The sequence below is a fragment of the Physeter macrocephalus genome, chromosome 21 (assembly GCF_002837175.3).
Source record: "Physeter macrocephalus isolate SW-GA chromosome 21, ASM283717v5, whole genome shotgun sequence".
NCBI classification, from domain to species: domain Eukaryota; kingdom Metazoa; phylum Chordata; class Mammalia; order Artiodactyla; family Physeteridae; genus Physeter; species Physeter macrocephalus.
This window is the reverse complement of record NC_041234.1, coordinates 107,348,556-107,366,751: the sequence shown is the minus strand read 5'-3', so window position 1 is coordinate 107,366,751 and position 18,196 is coordinate 107,348,556. Positions and strand designations below refer to the sequence as shown.

At 40.2% G+C, this 18,196-nt stretch overlaps 1 protein-coding gene and 1 long non-coding RNA gene across 7 annotated transcripts in view; one reads left to right on the top strand and one right to left on the bottom strand.

The window, feature by feature from the left end:
• The first annotated feature begins 13,626 nt into the window (after positions 1 to 13,626).
• Positions 13,627 to 18,196, top strand: part of ARHGEF6 (Rac/Cdc42 guanine nucleotide exchange factor 6) — a 126,433-nt gene continuing 121,863 nt past the window's right edge. For all 5 annotated transcript variants that reach the window (XM_028482159.2, XM_028482160.2, XM_024128175.3 and 2 more), the window contains exons 1-2: positions 13,627 to 13,806; positions 14,976 to 15,059. In XM_028482159.2, the coding sequence (XP_028337960.1) occupies positions 13,642 to 13,806; positions 14,976 to 15,059 (249 nt within the window). In that variant the 5' untranslated portion in view covers positions 13,627 to 13,641. The remainder of the gene's footprint in view (positions 13,807 to 14,975; positions 15,060 to 18,196) is intronic.
• Positions 13,735 to 18,196, bottom strand: part of LOC114484646 (uncharacterized) — a 10,765-nt gene continuing 6,303 nt past the window's right edge. The window contains exons 2-4 of one of the 2 annotated variants that reach the window (XR_003677796.1): positions 17,395 to 17,489; positions 15,281 to 15,373; positions 13,735 to 13,939 (exon numbers count right to left, since the gene is read on the bottom strand). This is a non-coding gene — a long non-coding RNA (uncharacterized lncRNA). The remainder of the gene's footprint in view (positions 13,940 to 15,280; positions 15,374 to 17,394; positions 17,490 to 18,196) is intronic. The other variant, XR_003677797.1, reaches the window with a different exon arrangement.

The window sequence follows — 18,196 nt, the reverse complement described above, 5'->3', positions numbered from 1 at the left end:
AGCTGTTAACTTTATGGGAATTCCTTTGTATGTTATTTGTTGTTTTTCTGTTGCTGCTTTTATTTTTTTTTATTTTTTTATTTGTTATTTGTTGTTTTTCTGTTGCTGCTTTTATTTTTTTTTTATTTTTTATTTTTTTATTTTTTTTTGTTGCTGCTTTTAATATTTTTTCCTTGTGTTTAATTTTTGATAGCTTGATTAATATGTGTCTTTGCATGTTTCTCCTTGAGTTTTTCCTGTATGAGACTCTCTGTGCTTCCTGGACTTCATTAACCATTTCATTTCCCATATTAGGGAAGTTTTCAACTATAATCTCCTCAAATATTTTCTCAGACCCTTTGTTTTTCTCTTCTTCTTCTGGGACCCCTATAATTCAAATGTTGGTGCCTTTAATGTTGTCCCAGAGGTCTCTGAGACTGTCCTCTATTCTTTTCATTCTTTTTTCTTTATTCTGCTCTGCAGTAGTTATTTCCACCATTGTATCTTCCAGGTCACTTATCTGTTCTTCTGCGTCAGTTTTTCTGCTATTGAATCCTTTTAGAGAATTTTAAATTTCATTTATTGTGTTGTTCATCATTGTTTGTTGCTCTTTAGTTGTTCTAGGTCCTTGTTAAATGTTTCTTGTATTTTCTCCATTCTATTTCCAAGATTTGGGATCATCTTTACTATCATTACTCTGAATTCTTTTTCAGGTAGACTGCCTATTTCCTCTTCATTTGTTTGGTCTGGTGGGTTTTTACCTTACTCGTTCATCTGCTGTCTGCTTCTCTGTTTTCTCATTTTGCTTAACTTACTGTGTTTGCGGTCAAAGTTCCCTTTGTTTTTGGTGTGTGCCCCCATTGGCTAAGGTTTGTTCAGTGGATTTTGTAGGTTTCCTGGTGGAGGGGACTGGTGCCTGTGTTCTGGAAGATGAGGCTGGATCTTGTCTTTCTGGTGGGCAGGACCACGTCTGGTGGTGTGTTTTGGGGTGTCTGTGACCTTATTATGATTTTAGGCAGCCTCTCTGCTAATGGGTGGGGTTGTGTTCCTGTCTTGCTAGTTGTTTGGCTTAGCGTGTCCAGCACTGTAGTTTGCTGGTTGTTGAATGGATCTGGGTTTAGCGTTGTAATGGAGATCTCTGGAGAGGCTTCGCTATTTAATATTACGTGGAGCTGGGAGGTCTTTGGTGGACCAATGTCCTGAACTCGGCTCTCCCACCTCTGAGGCATAGGCCTGACACCTGGCCAAGCACCAAGACCCTGTCAGCCACACAGCCAGTTATGTGGGGAGTTTCTTGCCTTTTTGGAAGTTTGAGGTCTTCTGCCAGTGTTCAGTAGGTGTTCTGTACGAGTTGTTCCACATGTAGATGTATTTCTGATGTATTTGTGGGGAGGAAGGCAATGTCCACGTCTCACTCCGCTGCCATCTTGAAGGTCTCCAGGAAACACAAGCTTTAAATGACACATTAAGCAAGATGGACTTCATTGATATTTATAGGACACTCCATCCAAAAACAACAGAATACACTTTCTTCTCAAGTGCTCATGGAACATTCTCCCAGATAGATCATATCTTGGGACACAAATCAAGCCTTGGTAAATTTAAGAAAATTGAAATCGTATCAAGTATCTTTTTCTGGCCACAATGCTATGCGACTAGATATCAGTTACACGAAAAAAAACTGTAAAAAATAGAAACACATGGAGGTTAAACAATATGCTACTAAATAACCAGGAGATCAGTGAAGAAATCAAAGAGGAAATCATAAAATACCGAGAAACAAATGACAATGAAAACAAAATGACCCAAAACCTACGGGATACAGCAAAAGCAGTTCTAAGATGGAAGTTTATAGCAATACAGTCCTACCTCAAGAAACAAGATACATCTCAAATAAACAACATAACCTTACACCTAAAGCAATTAGAGAAAGAAGAACAAAAAAAAAAAAAAGTTAGCCGAAGGAAAGGAATCATAAAAATCAGATCAGAAATAAATGAAAAAGAAATGAAGGAAACAATAGCAAAAATTAATACAACTAAAAGCTGGTTCTTTGAGAAGATAAACAAAATTGATAAACCATTAGCCAGACTCATCAAGGAAAAAAGGGAGATGACTCAAATCAACAGAATTAGAAATGGAAAAGGAGAAGTAACGACCTACACTGCAGAAATAAAAGGATCATGAGAGATTACTACAAGCAACTATATTCCAATAAAATAGACAACCTGGAAGAAATGGACAAATTTGTAGAAAAGCACAACCTTCTGAGACTGAACCAGGAAGAAATAGAAAATATAAACAGACCAATCACAAGCACTGAAATGGAGACTGTGATTAAAAATCTTTCAACAAACAATACCCAGGACCGGATGGCTTCACAGGCTAATTCTATCAAACATTTAGAGAAGAGCTAACACCTATCCTTCTCAAACTCTTCCAAAATATAGCAGAGGCAGAGAACACTCCCAAACTCTTTCTACAAGGCCACCATCACCCTGATACCAAAACCAGACAAAGATGTCACAAAAAAGCAAAACTACAGGCAAGTATCACTGATGAACATAGATGCAAAATTCCTCAACAAAATACCAGCAAACAGAATCCAACATCATATTAAAAGGACCATATGCCATGGTCAAGTGGGTTTTATCCCAGAAATGCAAGGATTCTTCAATATACAGAAATCAATTACTGTGATACACCATATTAACAAACTGAAGTGTAAAAACCACATGATCGGGCTTCCCTGCTGGCGCAGTGGCTGAGTCCGCCTGCCAATGCAGGGGACATGGGTTCTTACTCTGGTCCGGGAGGATCCCACATGCCGCGGAGTGGCTGGGCCCGTGAGCCATGGCCGCAAATTCAACACCCATTTATTATAAAAACTCTCTGGAAAGTAGGCATAGAGGGAACCTACCTCAACATAATAAAGGCCATATCTGACAAACCCACAGCCAATATCATTCTCAATGGTGAAAAACTGAAAACATTTCCACTAAGATCAGGAAGAACACAAGGTTTCCCACTCTCACCACTGTTAGAAAACAAAAATCTTTATGACAGTTTCAATAGTGACTTGTTCTATCTCTATAGAAATAATCACTGTATATGACAGTTTCCTTTTGACATTGTAGACATTAAGTAGGTCTTAATACATTTTAATTTTGGATAACTGCATTCTCTACTGGTGACCATTATTGACAAAATTAAATACATCCTGAGAGCTCTACAAGTATTCAGAAATGTATGCAGTGAATTATTGCCGCCAATATATGGTGTACTTCAACAAGAGGTTTACTAGATTTTAGCAACCGGCTTTTAAAAAAGAAACATATTTATTTATTTCTTTGGTCGCACCGGGTCTTAGTTGTGTCAGGTGGACTCCTTAATTGTGGCTCCAGGGCTCTTTAGTTGTGGCATGCGTACTCTTAGTTGCAGCATACATGTGGGATCTAGTTCCCTGACCAGGGATTGAACCTGGTCCCTCTGCAGTGGAAGCACAGAGTCTTAGCCACTGAACCGCCAGGGAAGTCCCTTCTGATAACTCCCTTTGGAGTTTTACCTGATTTCAGTACCAGTTTTCATCAGAATCTATTGGGGAATAACATAATTCTGCTTTTGTTTTCTGGCCAGGAATCACTTGTTCTTGAAAGTCTTGTGAAAAGACATGGCGAGGAACAGTCAACCATACATACCATGATGGTGGAGAAAGGGAGAGAAAGCTGAATTTTCTTTCCTTCACAGATTTCCCATTATTGATTGTCAAATGGGTTCTGGCAAAACCTAAGGAGAAAAAAAGCTGAAAGAAATGACTTCCGATATATCACTAGAGGCCAGATTGTCAGCAAAGTATCTCCAAGATTGTATGTGCTTGTCCAGTTATCCTCAGAATACGTGCTTAAACTTAACCTTAAAGGCAAAGTTAATGGCTCGATTGGGGATATATATGATGACTTTTTCCAAGTTGGCCTTCCAGAAGGAGAGAATCTACTTCCCTTTCGGAGAGCACACTATATAATCCTGTACGTCTTTGCATTATTTCTCAGCAGCCAAGTTTTTATACGTATGTTGTACCTCTGGCATTGTGAGTCTTGTGGGCACCTGTCATTCAAAAAATGTCATATAAATGAAATCATACAGTACATAAATTTGGGGATTGCCTTTTCTTTCATTCAGCATCATTCACTTGAGATCCATGCAGGTTGTTGTGTGTATCGATAGTTTGTTCCTTTTTATTGCTGAGTAGGATTCCATGATATGGATGGACCACAGTTTGTTTATCCATTTACCTGTTTAAGGAAGGACATTTGGTTTGTTTCCAGTTTGGGCTGCTACAAATAAAGCTGTTATGAACATTCATGTATAGGTTTTTATATTTTCATTTTTTTCTGGAATAAATGCCCAAGAGTGTAATTGCTGAGTTATATGGCAAGTGCATGTTTAGTTTTTTAAGAAACTAAAAACTACTTTTCCAGAGTGGCTGTAACACTTTACATTCCTACGAGCAATGTAGGAGTGATCCAGTTTCTCTGCATCCTTAGCAGCATTTGGCGTTGTCACTGTTTTTTTATTTTAGCTCTTCTGATATGTGTGTAGTGAGGTCTCACTGTGGTTTTAATTTGCATTTCCCTAGTAGCTAGTGATATTGAACATCTTTTCATGTGTTTATTTGCCATCCACATATCCTGTTTCATGAACTATCTGTTCATGTCTTTTGCCCACTTTCTGTTGGATTGTTTATTTTTTACTGTTGAGTTCCGAGAGTTTTAAAAAGTATTCTAGACAGTAGATCTTTATCAGATCTGTGGTTTGCAATAGTGTCTCCCAGTCTGTAGCTTGTCTTTTCACCCTCTTCAAATGGGCTTTCAAAGAGCAAATGTTCTTAATTTTATTTATTTGATTATTTATTATTTATTTTTTGGCTGTGTTGGGTCTTTGTTGCTGCGCGCTGGCTTTCTCTAGTTGCGGTGAGCGGGGTTACTCTTTGCTGCAGTGCGTGGGCTTCTCATTGCAGTGGCTACTCTTGTTGTGGAGCACGGCCTCTAGGCACCCGGCCTTCAGTAGTTGTGGCATGTGGGCTCAGTAGCTGTGGCTCGCGGGCTCCAGAGCGCAGGCTCAGTAGTTGTGCGCAGGCTTAGGTGCTCTGCGGCATGTGGGATCTTCCCAGACCAGGGATTGAACCTGTGTCCCCTGCATTGGCAGGTCGATTCTTAACCACTGCACCACCTGGGAGTCCCAAAAGTTCTTAATTTTGACGAGGCCTAATTTCTTACATTTTTGTTGTTGTTGTTGTTCTGTAGATTGTGATTTTATTGTCTTCCGAACTTGTCATTATTTCTCTAGGATAAATTTCTAAAGTGACCTTGAGGAAGAACTTTAGGCCTGATATAAAAGGTGTACATCAAAAGGGAAAGATTGGTATATTTAATTATATACAAAATTTAAAACTTCTGTATAGTAATTGCTAAGAAATTAATAAAATTTAAAAGGCAAATACTAACTAGGAAACAGTTTAAAACATATATATCAAAAGGTTAATATCTTTAATAACTAAAGAGCCCTTATTAATTAACAAGAACAAACCATATTAGGTCTCATTTGTTGTATGATGTAGAAGACGTAATTAACTTCTACCCATGAAGGATTATGTGGTATGGACTTGTCCTCCCAATATAAACAACTAGAAAACTAGTCAGAATATATGAAACAACTCTTTCCAGAAATTGAGACAACAGGCAGCACAGGACTTTGATCCCAAGAGAAGGGAAACAAATGGGGACGAACCCTATGGTCACACAGATTTTTGCCTAGAAGCAAATTCAGTTCTATGACATGAGTAGGGGCAACTTGATTGGATGCTGCTTTGAAAAAAAAAGCTCTGAAAGACATTTTTAGGGATAAATGGGAAAGTGGTTTTTTGGTAAGTCTTTATTGAATTTATTACAATATTGCTTCTGTTTTTATGTTTTGGTTTTTTGGCCGTGAGGCATGTGGGATCTTAGCTCCCCGACCAGGGATCAAACCTGCACCCCCTGCATTGGAGGTGATGTCTTAACCGCTGGACCACCAAGGGAGTCCTGGGGAAGTCTTAGTATGAACTGAAAATTGGATGGCATTAGTGAATTATTGTTAATTTTCTTAATTGTGATAATAGATCTTTGGTTATGTTGAAATGTCCATAATTTGAGGAGAGGCAAGCTGAAGTATTTAGGGTGAAGTGGTAGGATGTCTGCAACTTATTTAATAGTTTATTTTAAAAAAATATAGCCCCTGCACCTATATAGGCAAGTGAAATATGGCAGAATGTTACCAGTGATTAAATCTAGATGGTGGGGACAAAGGAGATCATCATATTCCTTCAGTCTTTCAGTATGTTATAAATTTTGCCTAATAAACTGTGTGTGGGGAGAGAGGAGTTTCATTTTAGTCCCCCATCCTGACTTCCTGGCTGGAATGCAGACATGATGGCTAGAGCCCAAACAGTCGTTTTTTTTTTTTTTTTGCTCATCACAATTGCCTTTTTATTTATTTATTTTTTATTTATTTTTGGCCACAGCTCGAGGCTTGTGGGATGTTACTTCCCCGACCAGGGACTGACCCGGGCCCTCAGCAGTGAGAGTATGGAGTCCTAACCACGGGACCGCCAGGAAAGTCCCACAATGGCCTTTTTAAAAATAACAGTTTTGTTGAGACATAATTAAGATAGTGTATAGTTTACATATTTAAAGTATACAATTCAATGGCTTTTAGTATATTTACAGAGTTGTGCAACCATCACCTAATCAATTTTAGAATATTTTCTTCACTCCCCGCCCCCCGCCAAATCCCCCTCCTATCCGTTGGCAGTCAATCCCTATTTCCCCTCAACTCTCACCCTGGTCCTAGGCAACTGCAGTTCTACTTTCTATCTCTGTGGATTTGCCTATTCTGAACATTTCATATAAGTGAACTCATACAATATATGATATTTTGTGACTGGCTTCTTTAACTTAGCATATGATTTCAGCATTCATCCATGTTGTAGCATGTGTCAGTACTTCATTCCTTTTTCTAGACTGAATAATATTCAATTGGATATTTGAGTTGTTTTTACTTTTTGGCTATTATGAATAATGCTGCTATGTATCTTTGTGTACATGTTCTTATGTGGACATGTTTTCATTTCTCTTGGAGTGAAATTGCTGGCCCATAGGATAACTATGTTAACATTCTGAGTCGCTGCAAAACTGTTTTCCACAGCAGCTGCACCATTTGACATTCCCACCAGCAGTGTATGAGGGCTCCATTCTCCACATCCTCATCAACACTTGTTATTGTCTGTCTTTTTGATCAGAGTCATCCTAATGGGTGTGAACTGGAATCTCATTGTGGTTTTGATTTGCATTTCCATGAAGGCTAATGATGTTGAGCATCCTTTCTCGTGCTCATTAGCTATTTGTATATCTTCTTTGGAGAAATGTCTATTCAGATAATTTGCCCATTTTTAGTTGTCTTTTTGTTACTGAGTTATGAGTTCTTCATATATTCTGGATATAAGTCCCTAGTCAGATATATGGTTTGCAAATATTTTCTCCCATTATGTGAGTTGTCTTTTAACTTTCTTGATGGTGTCCTTTGAAGCACAAAAATTTCTACTGTTGATAAAGACCAATTTATCTATTCTTTTCTTTTGTTGCTTGTGGCCTTGGTGTGATATCTAAGAAACCATTGCCTAATCCAAGTTCATGCAAAGAGTCATTTTGAACTATGAGGTGGGAAGCTAAAAATGGTGAAGTAACTAGAGGGTAGAACCCTGGGTCTCTGATGCCTAGGAAGCTCCATGCTAGCCTTGGACTGCCAAATTCTGCATTTGTTTTACATGAGGGTGAGCTAAAGTATCTTATTTAAAAAATCAAGAATCTCTGTTTCCTAAAATACACTATAGAATGAGAGACAGGAGTACAAGAAGATATTTGCAAACACAAATAACTGACATTGGTTTAGTATCCATAGGGTACGACAAACTTTTTTTGGGGGCTGCACCCTGTGGCTTGTGGGATCTTAGGTCCCCTACTGGGGAACAAACACGGACCTCTCACACACCCCCACCTCTGCAGTGAAAGCGTGGAGTCCCAACCACTGGACGGCCAGGGGATTCTTGGTATGACAAATTTTATGAATCAATAACAAAAAGACAAACAACCTAGTAAAAAGTGGGCAATAGAAATGAGCAAAGATTTCACAGAAGAGGAAATATGTGTGGCCAATCAACATTTGAAAAAATGCTCGGGAATTCCCTGCCGGTCCAGTGCTTAGGGCTCTGTGCTTCTGGTCGGGGAACTAAGATCCCACAAGCTGTGCGGAGCGGCCAAAAAAAAAAAAAAAAAAAAGAAAAGAAAAAATGCTCAACCTTATTAGCAATCATACAAAAGTAAATTTCACACCCACGAAAAAAAAAAATTTTAAAGTCTATAATATGGAGTGTTAGCTATGATATGGAGCAATGGGAAATCATACCCTGCTTTGTGGGAATGCAAATTTGCATAATCATCTTGGAAAACCATGCTTTGAGGATCCCTGTGACACTAAGGATTAATCGTAGTGGGAGTAACTGAATAAACAGGCTGGAAAGACAGTAGCTTGTGGTTAGAAAATGTAGTGTTTGAATTCATGATTCAGGAGGCAGAGAAGCTTATGTGATGACAAAGTACAGGGTGTGACCTTGCAAGGGGTTGGCTAAAGCGGAGGTGTGTTCACCGAAGATGATGACGCATGTTAGTCTGGGTCCAATCAGGACAGAGAAACCAGAGGGGAATTTTAAGAGGAAAAGTTTAACATCAAGAATTATTAACGATAATAGGGGATTGGATAATAAGAGATTGGCTAGTAAGAAGTAAAGGGAACTCTAGGAATACCAGATATAATATACAATAGCAGACAATATAAAAACAATATATAATAGTCACTACCCATAGAGCGGTGATAACCCCTCTTTCCATGTACAGCTGATATCCAGGCCTTGTTAGAGGAGTCGCCTGTGGTGCTGAGTCAGTGGAACTTGCTGGACATCCACCCTCTGGAACTTGCTGAAAATGTGCCTCTCTAGGATGTTTGCCGTTCACAGGGGAGGTGTCTCACCAGAGACACTTTGCTACAGAACCACCCAAGGGTGGTGCCAGGGGAAGCTGCTCCCCGCTGTGCATTGAGGAAGCCAGTGCACAGAAGGCAAGCACTAGGAAAGGGGGTGGTCTCGGCAGGAGCCCGTGGGGGGAGCACACAGGACACAGCAATTAAAACCCCTTCCTCCTGCCAGGTCTTTCCACCACCACCTACTGATAAAACTTCATATCGCACCAGCTGGCAAGGGAAAATATATTGAAAGGCCCCAGATCCATTTTCACAGCATAGAGAGGGGCTGAGAGGTATTATATCAATTACAGGTACAGGAGGTCAAGAAACTGAGTGGTCCTGATGTTGTATTGTTGTTCTTGTGAATATTGAAATGACCCAGGTGTTGGCAGAAATTTTGGTGGAGTGTAAGGTTATAAACCAACTTGTTCCTCCAAGTGTGACCTTGGTCCACCTGCCTCAGAATCAAGGGGATACTTTAATAATATAGATTCCTTTCTCTCATTGTGTATCTTCTGAACTAGGGTATTAGAGGACTGAGCCCCCAAATCTTTTTAACAAGTGCCCCAGGAGATTTAAAATTTTAAAAAATCAATTATGAATATTCCAAATACAGAAAAGTAAAGAAAGTAATATAATAGGTTCCAGTGTACCCAGAAATCACTTTTAACAAATGTTAACATTTGCCTTATTTCCTGTAGGTCTTTTTATTTTTAATATAATATTAGTGATTTTAGCTCAGGTTCCACTGTCATGCCTTTCTTCTCCCTCTCTTGCAAGAGGTGATTATTTTTGTACGTTGTCGTTTGTAAATCATCATGGTTTTAGGTGGTGGAGAGGCTTAGAGAGTTTTTGAGCAGGAATATTACACTATTAAACAGGCGCTTTGGAAAATCAACCAAACTGTGCTCTGCCAGAGAGTTCATTAGGATGGGAGGATGGAGGTGGGAAAGCCAATAAGGAGGCAGGTTCAGTGGCCCAGGGTGTGTGGTACTAAGGATCTGAAGTAGAACCACAGACCTTTGCTCTTTTTAAAACATATGCTCATAATTTATGTTCCACTTTATTTCGGGTGATAGCTATGTATAATTTTAACTTGAAAAAAATTTGCGAAAAATACAGTTTGCAAAATAGAGCACATACTGGTCACCTTTTTTTTTTTTTAATTTTGGCTGTGTTGGGTCTTCGTTGCTGCACGCGGGCTTTCTCTAGTTGCGGCGAGCGGGGGCTACCCTTCGTTGCGGTGCGCGGGCTTCTCATTGCGGTGGCTTCTCTTTGTTTCGGAGCACGGGCTCTACGTGCGTGGGCTTCAGTAGTTGTGGTGTGTGGGCTCAGTAGTTGTGGCGCACGGGCTGAGTTGCTCCGCGGCATGTGGGATCTTCCCGGACCAGGGCTCGAACCCGTGTCCCCTGCATCGGCAGGCGGACTCTCAACCACTGCGCCACCAGGGAAATCCCCATACTGGTCACCTTTTAACCAATCTGGGCAATATTACTGGAATACAGTACCAAGATTATAGAAATTCAAAATTACAGTCCAGTTCATAAAACTTGGACTTAAAACATCTTTTCGGAAAGTTCAACGTCTGCCTTTTAAGGTTACTATGAAATCAGTTTCATATTTGGTATTATGGTGTGTGCTTAGATAAAACTTTTGATAGGTTTCTGTATAGCAGGAGGAGAGCAGGTAATGCTGCTCATCAACATGGATAGACTCTAATATTCATGCAATGGAAGAGAAAACTTAGGATTCTTATTGAATTAAATGAGCCACGGATGCAATTTCATGCAAGTCCAGGATACATTTTTTCCACCTTTACTTCTGCCATTCTCTTCTGCCAATCTTGACAAGGTAACTTTTGCATAGTATTTTATTTTATTTTGTTTTGTTTTATTTTACTTTATTTTTTCACACTCTTGTGTAAAGCCTGTGCTTTGTGCCACTGTGATCTCCAGTCTTTAAACCCCCCACTCTGTTCCCCCAGTTCATCAGCTCCTTTCCATTTCCCTGTGTTCCATGGTTAGTCATTTCACCCGTATGCGTGCTACTGTCCTGGAATGCCTTGCTTTCTTGACATTTGACCATACCAGCCCTAACTTCCAATCTTTATACTAGTAGAACTGTTTCTTCTGCCTTGAGGAGGTGGAGTTGCCTTTCTGATTATTATTTACAGTAATTTGCTATAGCCAGTGTCTAAAATGAGGCAGATTTTCACCCTGATGACCCCAGTGGGCTCAAGGCTATTTTGGACTGGACTGGGTTCCTGAAATTACTCAGGTTTTGTTCTTCACCAAAATATGTAAGTGATACCTCAATAATGCTGCCAGATTTGTTGGTCTATAGAGTGCAATTTTGATGAGCAGTCATGAAAACTGGCCAAATGACATATCAAAATATGTTTAAGCAGGTCAGATTTAAGAATTTTATTGATCAACACATGGATTTTGGTTTTATTTCCATTACATAGATTTGGTCATGGGTCAAAAGTCAATTATAACTTCTGATTGACTATACTTACTTTGTTCATAAATATAATGATATCAAACCAAATATTTGGAGGTCAAATCTTTCTCGTAGAATTCCCGGACCGGGGCGCGAACCCGGTTCCCCTGCATCGGCAGGCGGACTCGCAACCACTGCGCCACCAGGGAAGCCCTCTTGTAGAACTATTGATAGACACAACAACATGAATGAATCTCAAAGTGATGATGTTAAGTGCAAGAAGCCAGACAAAAGAAAGTTCCATACTGTATGCATCCATTTATATAAGGTTCTAGAAAATGCAAACTAATCTATAGGGATTGAAAGGGGATTGTTCGTTGTCTGGGATTTTGGGGGAAGGGAGGGAAGATGGGGTTGAAAGGGCACAAGAACACTTTTTGGGGATGATGGAAAGATGTAAGTGAATTGTGTGTGTGTGTGTGTGTGTGATTGTATCACGGGATGTATACATGTGTCAAAATTCATTAAATCATACATCTTAAATATGTGCAATTCATTATGTCAATTATATCTCAGTAAAAGTATAAAAATCATTAGCAAGGAAAACATGTTTGTTTTAGGCCATTAAAACATCTACTGTGTACCAGGCACTCTGCTGGGGACAGTGTTCATTAAGGCAGACAAGACCCCTCCTCTAGGGGAGGGCACATTCTGGTGGAGGAGACAGATTGACAAGTGATAATAGTAAAGTCTGCTAAGTGTTACTACAGGGTAAGAAGGGGAAGCCTTGAAAACAGGCAGCAGGATTATCTAAGCTGGTTATTTGGTGGTAGATGCCTAAAACTGTGTTGCAAAGATTCTGAAGCTTAGCAGGATCCCGTGCACTAGGAGAGGGTGGTGATGCTGAGCACCATGCGTTTGCCCAGATGAGGTTATACATTTCCCAATAATATGACTATTTTAACTGGTTATGAAGATGTTTAAGAATAGTTCAGATCTCTTGTTATAGACCATTTTTTTCCCAGAGCAGTATTTTTAAGGCAGTGTTTCTTGTTGGGGAAACATCAACTTTCCAGACTGTAGTGTAGACAGAGGACAAGTGTTCTTTTGTTCTCAAAAGCTCTGTTTTCAAGTGCTTTTTCCCCGTTGATGTGAGTGTGTCTGAGCCTTTGCTAAGGGTACTGCAGCTGGATTGTGTAGTGGAACCAGGTCCAGAAAAAGAATCACTCAAGAATGCAAGTAAACAGGATGTCAGATGTTATCCTTAGTCTATTTCCCTCAACATAGCTTTTTGGCTGCAAAGTAAAATGCCATTCTTCTAGCTTGTGCTTATACACAGCAGACACAGTCTTCCTCTGCTTGGCATGTTGTCACCGTGCAACTCAACGTGTTTGGCAAGGCATGATTGTGACACATCATCTTGGTGAGACAGTATGAGGACATGTGGCCATTTCTTGGAAGAATTTCCCAGCCTACCTTCTTTGAGCCCTGTTGGGCCAGCACAGCTCCCCACGAGGCTCAGATCTGTCTGAACTAAGAGCCAGTTGGCATCTTCCTCTTGACAGAAATGAGATTTTCACTGGGGCTAGACTATATATTGACAGCTTCTTCCCAGACTGGCCCATGAGTATCTCATTTCTAAGGTCCCCTGAAGTGCTGGCTCACCTCCGTTTTCCCAGAACACTCGCTTCCTTCTCTCTCCTCCCTCCCCAGCATCCTCCTCACTTCCTTCCTTTACAGCTTCTTGCACCCGTTGGTTTTGTGTGTGTGTGTGTGTGTGTGTGTGTGTGTGTATGTATTTCTTCTTCTTCTTTTTTAATCCCAATGAATTTGTTTTGCAGATTTTGAAAAAGAAACCCAGTGTTATCCAGGACTTTCTCCCCCCCCATTCATTCTATTTCCACATCTTTGAGTGTGAGCTCTGTGGTTTTCAAATCCCATAATTGGAGTGGCTTCCACCGTTGTCTAAGAAAAGTTCTTTTAGAGCTTTGCACTGCAAGCACGAGAAGAGAACTCATAAAAAGGAAGACAACAGCAGATGCAATCGCGGATGTGGCTTAGTCCTTGCAGCTGCCCCAGAGAGCTGTTCGGAGTGTACAGTCCTCAGTAATGAATCCAGAAGAACGCATCGTGACATGGCTTATATCTTTGGGAGTATTAGATTCCCCCAAAAAGACCATCTGTGATCCGGAGGAGTTCTTGAAGTCCTCGCTGAAAAATGGGGTAGTGCTATGCAAACTGATCAACAGACTTAGGCCTGGCTCTATAGAAAAGGTAAGGGAAATTTGCAGTATCTTTGGGGTTGCTTACCACAAGAGAGCAGCAATAATGTCACTCTGGAGATTTTTGATTGCCTGGGTCACGGGACGCTCCTACTTTAATCTCTTTCTAGACTTCGACTTTCTTTCTGTTTTTGTAGTTGGAAAAAGTCGGAAAATGAAATGTTATCCTTTAGTAATTGGCCACCGAAGATTAGTACAGTAAAAACCTGTTACACCACTGGTGCCAGGGACAAGGAGAACACCCATGTCACGAGCTTGCTCTGTCATAGAGATGCATGTTATACCTCCCTGTGTACTGAGGACATGTTTTAAACTTGGGGTACATGTGAGTCTGAGGAAAAATGGGATGATTTATAACAGATACAGATGGTGTTTATTGACTAAATTCAGTGTAGATTTTCTTCACAAAGAAATAAAATATCCATTGAAAGAAAGAAAGGCTATTTAGCAACCAGGAGAAAGAATCCAAAATGTTACAACACGTTCTGTTAAAACAATAGAAACCAAATATATGTTTCAAATGCAACGTGTGTTCAAAGTGAAACTAACCTTACTCTCTTTTAAAAATCCAAAATTGTGAATGTTGGAAACCCATGGTCACGAGGATGTGATTAAAAACGTGGGCACTTTAAGTAAGTTTAAAGGTGGAGCCCTACTATTATTTTCTTAAGGTCAGCAGGGAATGTGATGCTGAGTACAGTTCTTTTGCATATAATTTCTCAAACTTGAAAAGCAGTGATAAAATGGTGGGAAAATGTTGAGAAATGTGATCAAATGTAGAGAACAGTGAAGGGGAAAATATACTTTTTAATAAATTATCATAAGGAGGACGGAGGGTGGTAATAGGTTGAAAGCAGGAACCAGGATCAAAAAACTTTCAGGATCTCTCTAATTTGCTATTACTACGCTTTGGCAGAAAGCATGAGAAAAAGTTTGTAAGCAGAGACGGCTTGGGACTAAGGGTTTGGTGACATTTGAAACAAGACCGACCGTTTAGATTTTTGCATCACTTCCTTCAGTGGTTAATTTCTCTTCCTGGATTGACAGCAACGTTGGCCCCGCCTTAAAAAGCCTACCTTATCTACTTATCAGTGAATGATGCAATGATGTGATCCGCATGTGATGACAGTCTCCAAGTGACATTTGACTCTGTTTCCCTAGTACTGTCTGGAGCCCCAAACTGAAGCTGACTGCACCAACAACATCAATGACTTCCTGAAAGGATGTGCAGCCCTTCAAGTGGAGGTAAGCCCACCCAGGTTGCCTTTCTCGTGGTCACCGTTTTTCACTCTGCTAATGACGATGGTGTTGTAGTAAAAGTACTTGGTTTATTTTCACTGTGAAACAGAGGAAGCATTTTATGGAAACCACGGTTAAGATCAGTGGTCCCCAGTCGTGGCTTGCTAGTTTGTCTTTTCCAGAAACCAATTCCAAAACAAAACAAAATAAAAATTCAAAATATGTACCTTCTGGACTTCCCCGGTGGTCCAGTTGTTGAGACTCTGCGTGCCTCCCCTGCAGGGAGAAAGTGTTCCATCCTTGGTCAGGGAACTAATATCCTGCATGCCACCAAAAAAAAAAAAAAAGAAAAGAAAAGAAAAAGAAAAAAAGAGCAAAATATGGTACCTTTTATCCTACTGTATAGCACAGAGAGCTATATTCCATATCCTGTGATAAACCATAATGGAAAAGAATATAAAAAAGAATGTATGGATATGTATAACTGAATCACTTTGCTGTACAGCAGAAATTAACACAACATTGTAAAGCAGCTATACTTCAATTAAAAACAAAATAAAAAACAAAACAAAAATATGGTACCTTTAAAAAACAGCACCCAAGCCCTGAAAGCAGGCTTCTGGTGCCAGAGCTTGTATGGTGTGAGTCCCTACCTAAGTGGAGCCCAAAGCAGGCCACTGGCTGCTGCAGAGGGTTACTGTAATCCCCCTGAGTTGGGAAGAGTGGAAAGCTTATTGTCACTTTTTCCCACTAACACTTTAGAACAGAGGCCTTGAAAGAACCTGGCCCTGAGGTAGAAATTGTAAATTAAATTACGTTGCATTCTTTTATGTTATGTGGATCCTTACAGTAAGTATAGGGGGTGTTGCTGAAAAGGAGGTGATACTTTCGCCTGTGTGTCAAATTATTTAATGTCTCTGTGCCTCAGTGTTTCTATCTGTAAAATGGACACAATAATAGCTACCTTATGGGGTTGTGGTAGGGATCAAATGAGATACTGCATAATAATTTAGAGCTAAGACCTCCAACCTCCAAAGATCTATGAAGTAATGTATGTAGAGTGCTCGGCACAGGATCAAGGACATAAGAAGTGTAGATGTGCATTAGTAGTATTACTTGTGGAGAAGTATTAGTAGTGGTTTGAGCCTGGATTCAGACATTAGACGGCTCAGGTTCAAATCTCAGTTTTCTCCCACTAGTAGGTTTATGACGTTGGGCATGTTACTTTACTATGCCTCTCTGCCTCAGTCTCCCCACCTGTAAAATGGGAAGAATAGCAGCTCCTGTCTCATAGGATTGGTGTGAGATTTCAATGAATTTGTGTCCTGGAAGAGTACGTGTTACATAGTAAGTCTTCTCCAAGTGTTAGCTATTAGTAGTAGTAGTACAAGTACCTTTGCCCCAGATAAACTTTGCTTCCTTCAGAATTTTTCCTAAAGTTAGCCATAGCATCAAGCTATGCTTGTCTCTGAATATTTTATTCCAGATTTCCCTATTGCCAAATTTTAGCAGTGTGTGTGTGTGTGTGTGTGTGTGTGTGTGTGTGTGTGTGTGCGCGCGCGCGCGCGCGCGTGGGCACATGAGTGTGTATGGCTTTTGAGGTAGGTGTAACCTACTCTATATCCCTTATGGAATCATGTCTGCTATGAGCAGATCATGGTATTTTCTTTTCTATTTGATAAATAAAAACATGGTGAGGTTGCCAGTGATTTATGCACACTGAAGATGCCAGAAGGTATACCGAGCTTCTTTGTGGTTCTAAGAATACTAGATGATACAGAAACACCTCCTGGGGGACTTCCCAGGTGGCACAGTGGTTAAGAATCCGCCTGCCAATGCAGGGGACACGGGTTCGAGCCCTGGTCCGGGAAGATCCCACATGCTGCGGAGAAACTAAGCCCGTGCGCCACAACTACTGAGCCTGCGCTCTAGAGACCGTGCTCTGAGAAGCCACTGCAATGAGAAGCCCGCGCACTGCAACGAAGAGTAACCCCTGCTCACTGCAGCTAGAGAAAGCCCATGCGTAGCAATGAAGACCCAACACAGTCAAAAATAAATAAATAAATAAATTAAAAAAAAAAAAAAGGAACACCTCCTGGGTCTGGCATTGTTGGAGAATGAGTCATTTCACATAAGTGGATTTTTCTGATAACTAATGCTTACTCCATTAATTTTTAGCCACTTTGGATACAAATCTTTCTAAAAAAGTATAACATAATTTTCATTTCTTACATGAAAGGCACCAGGCATATTTTGATTTCTTTTTGATAATTCAGGCTGGCCTGAGCATCAGATGAATATTGTAAGGAGGCAATATCTGGCATCATGGTTAAGCACATACCTTCTCTAGGTTGACAGACTTGGGTCAGAGTCTTGGCTCTGACTGTGTGACTCTGGGGAAAGTTACTTGGCCTCTCTCTGCTCCAGGTTCCTCATCTGTGTAATGGAGACATTAGTAATATCTACTGCATAGGATTGTTTTAAAGATCAAATGAAATTATGCACTTAAGACACACTTCATATGTCACTGCACATAAGACACGCATAATAGCTGCTCACACTGTTATTACTAGGTAGTGTTGTACACAAAATTATGCCTGTAAAAAAAAAAAAGCAAAATTATGTCTGTAAGGGGTGTATAGCAGCCATACCGAGGCACTCCTAGAGCCCTGAGAGAAGCCTAATAAAATCAGCACATAAGGAATGAGACTGGGTGTACCCAAGCAGCCAAGAATACTGACCATCCAGTCTCAAGCTCCCAAGTAGCTAGGGAGACAGACCTCAACATAAATATTTGCAAACTTAAAAAAATCAATTAATTATTTAATTATTTTAAAATTGAATATATTTGATATACAACATGGTGTAAATTTAAGGTGTACGATGTGTTACTTTGATAGATTTATATATTGTAATATGACTGCCGTTGTAGCTCACAGCACCTAAGTATAGTACAATATTGTTCTCTGTGTTCACTACAGCGGGCGTTAGAGCACTACAGCATATTTGCTACTCGTTGCAAGTTGGTACCCTTAAACAACGTCACTTTTCATACCCTACCCCCACCCCTTGGTAACCACCATTTTTTTTTTTTTTTTGCGGTACGCGGGCCTCTCACTGTTGTGGCCTCTCCCGTTGCGGAG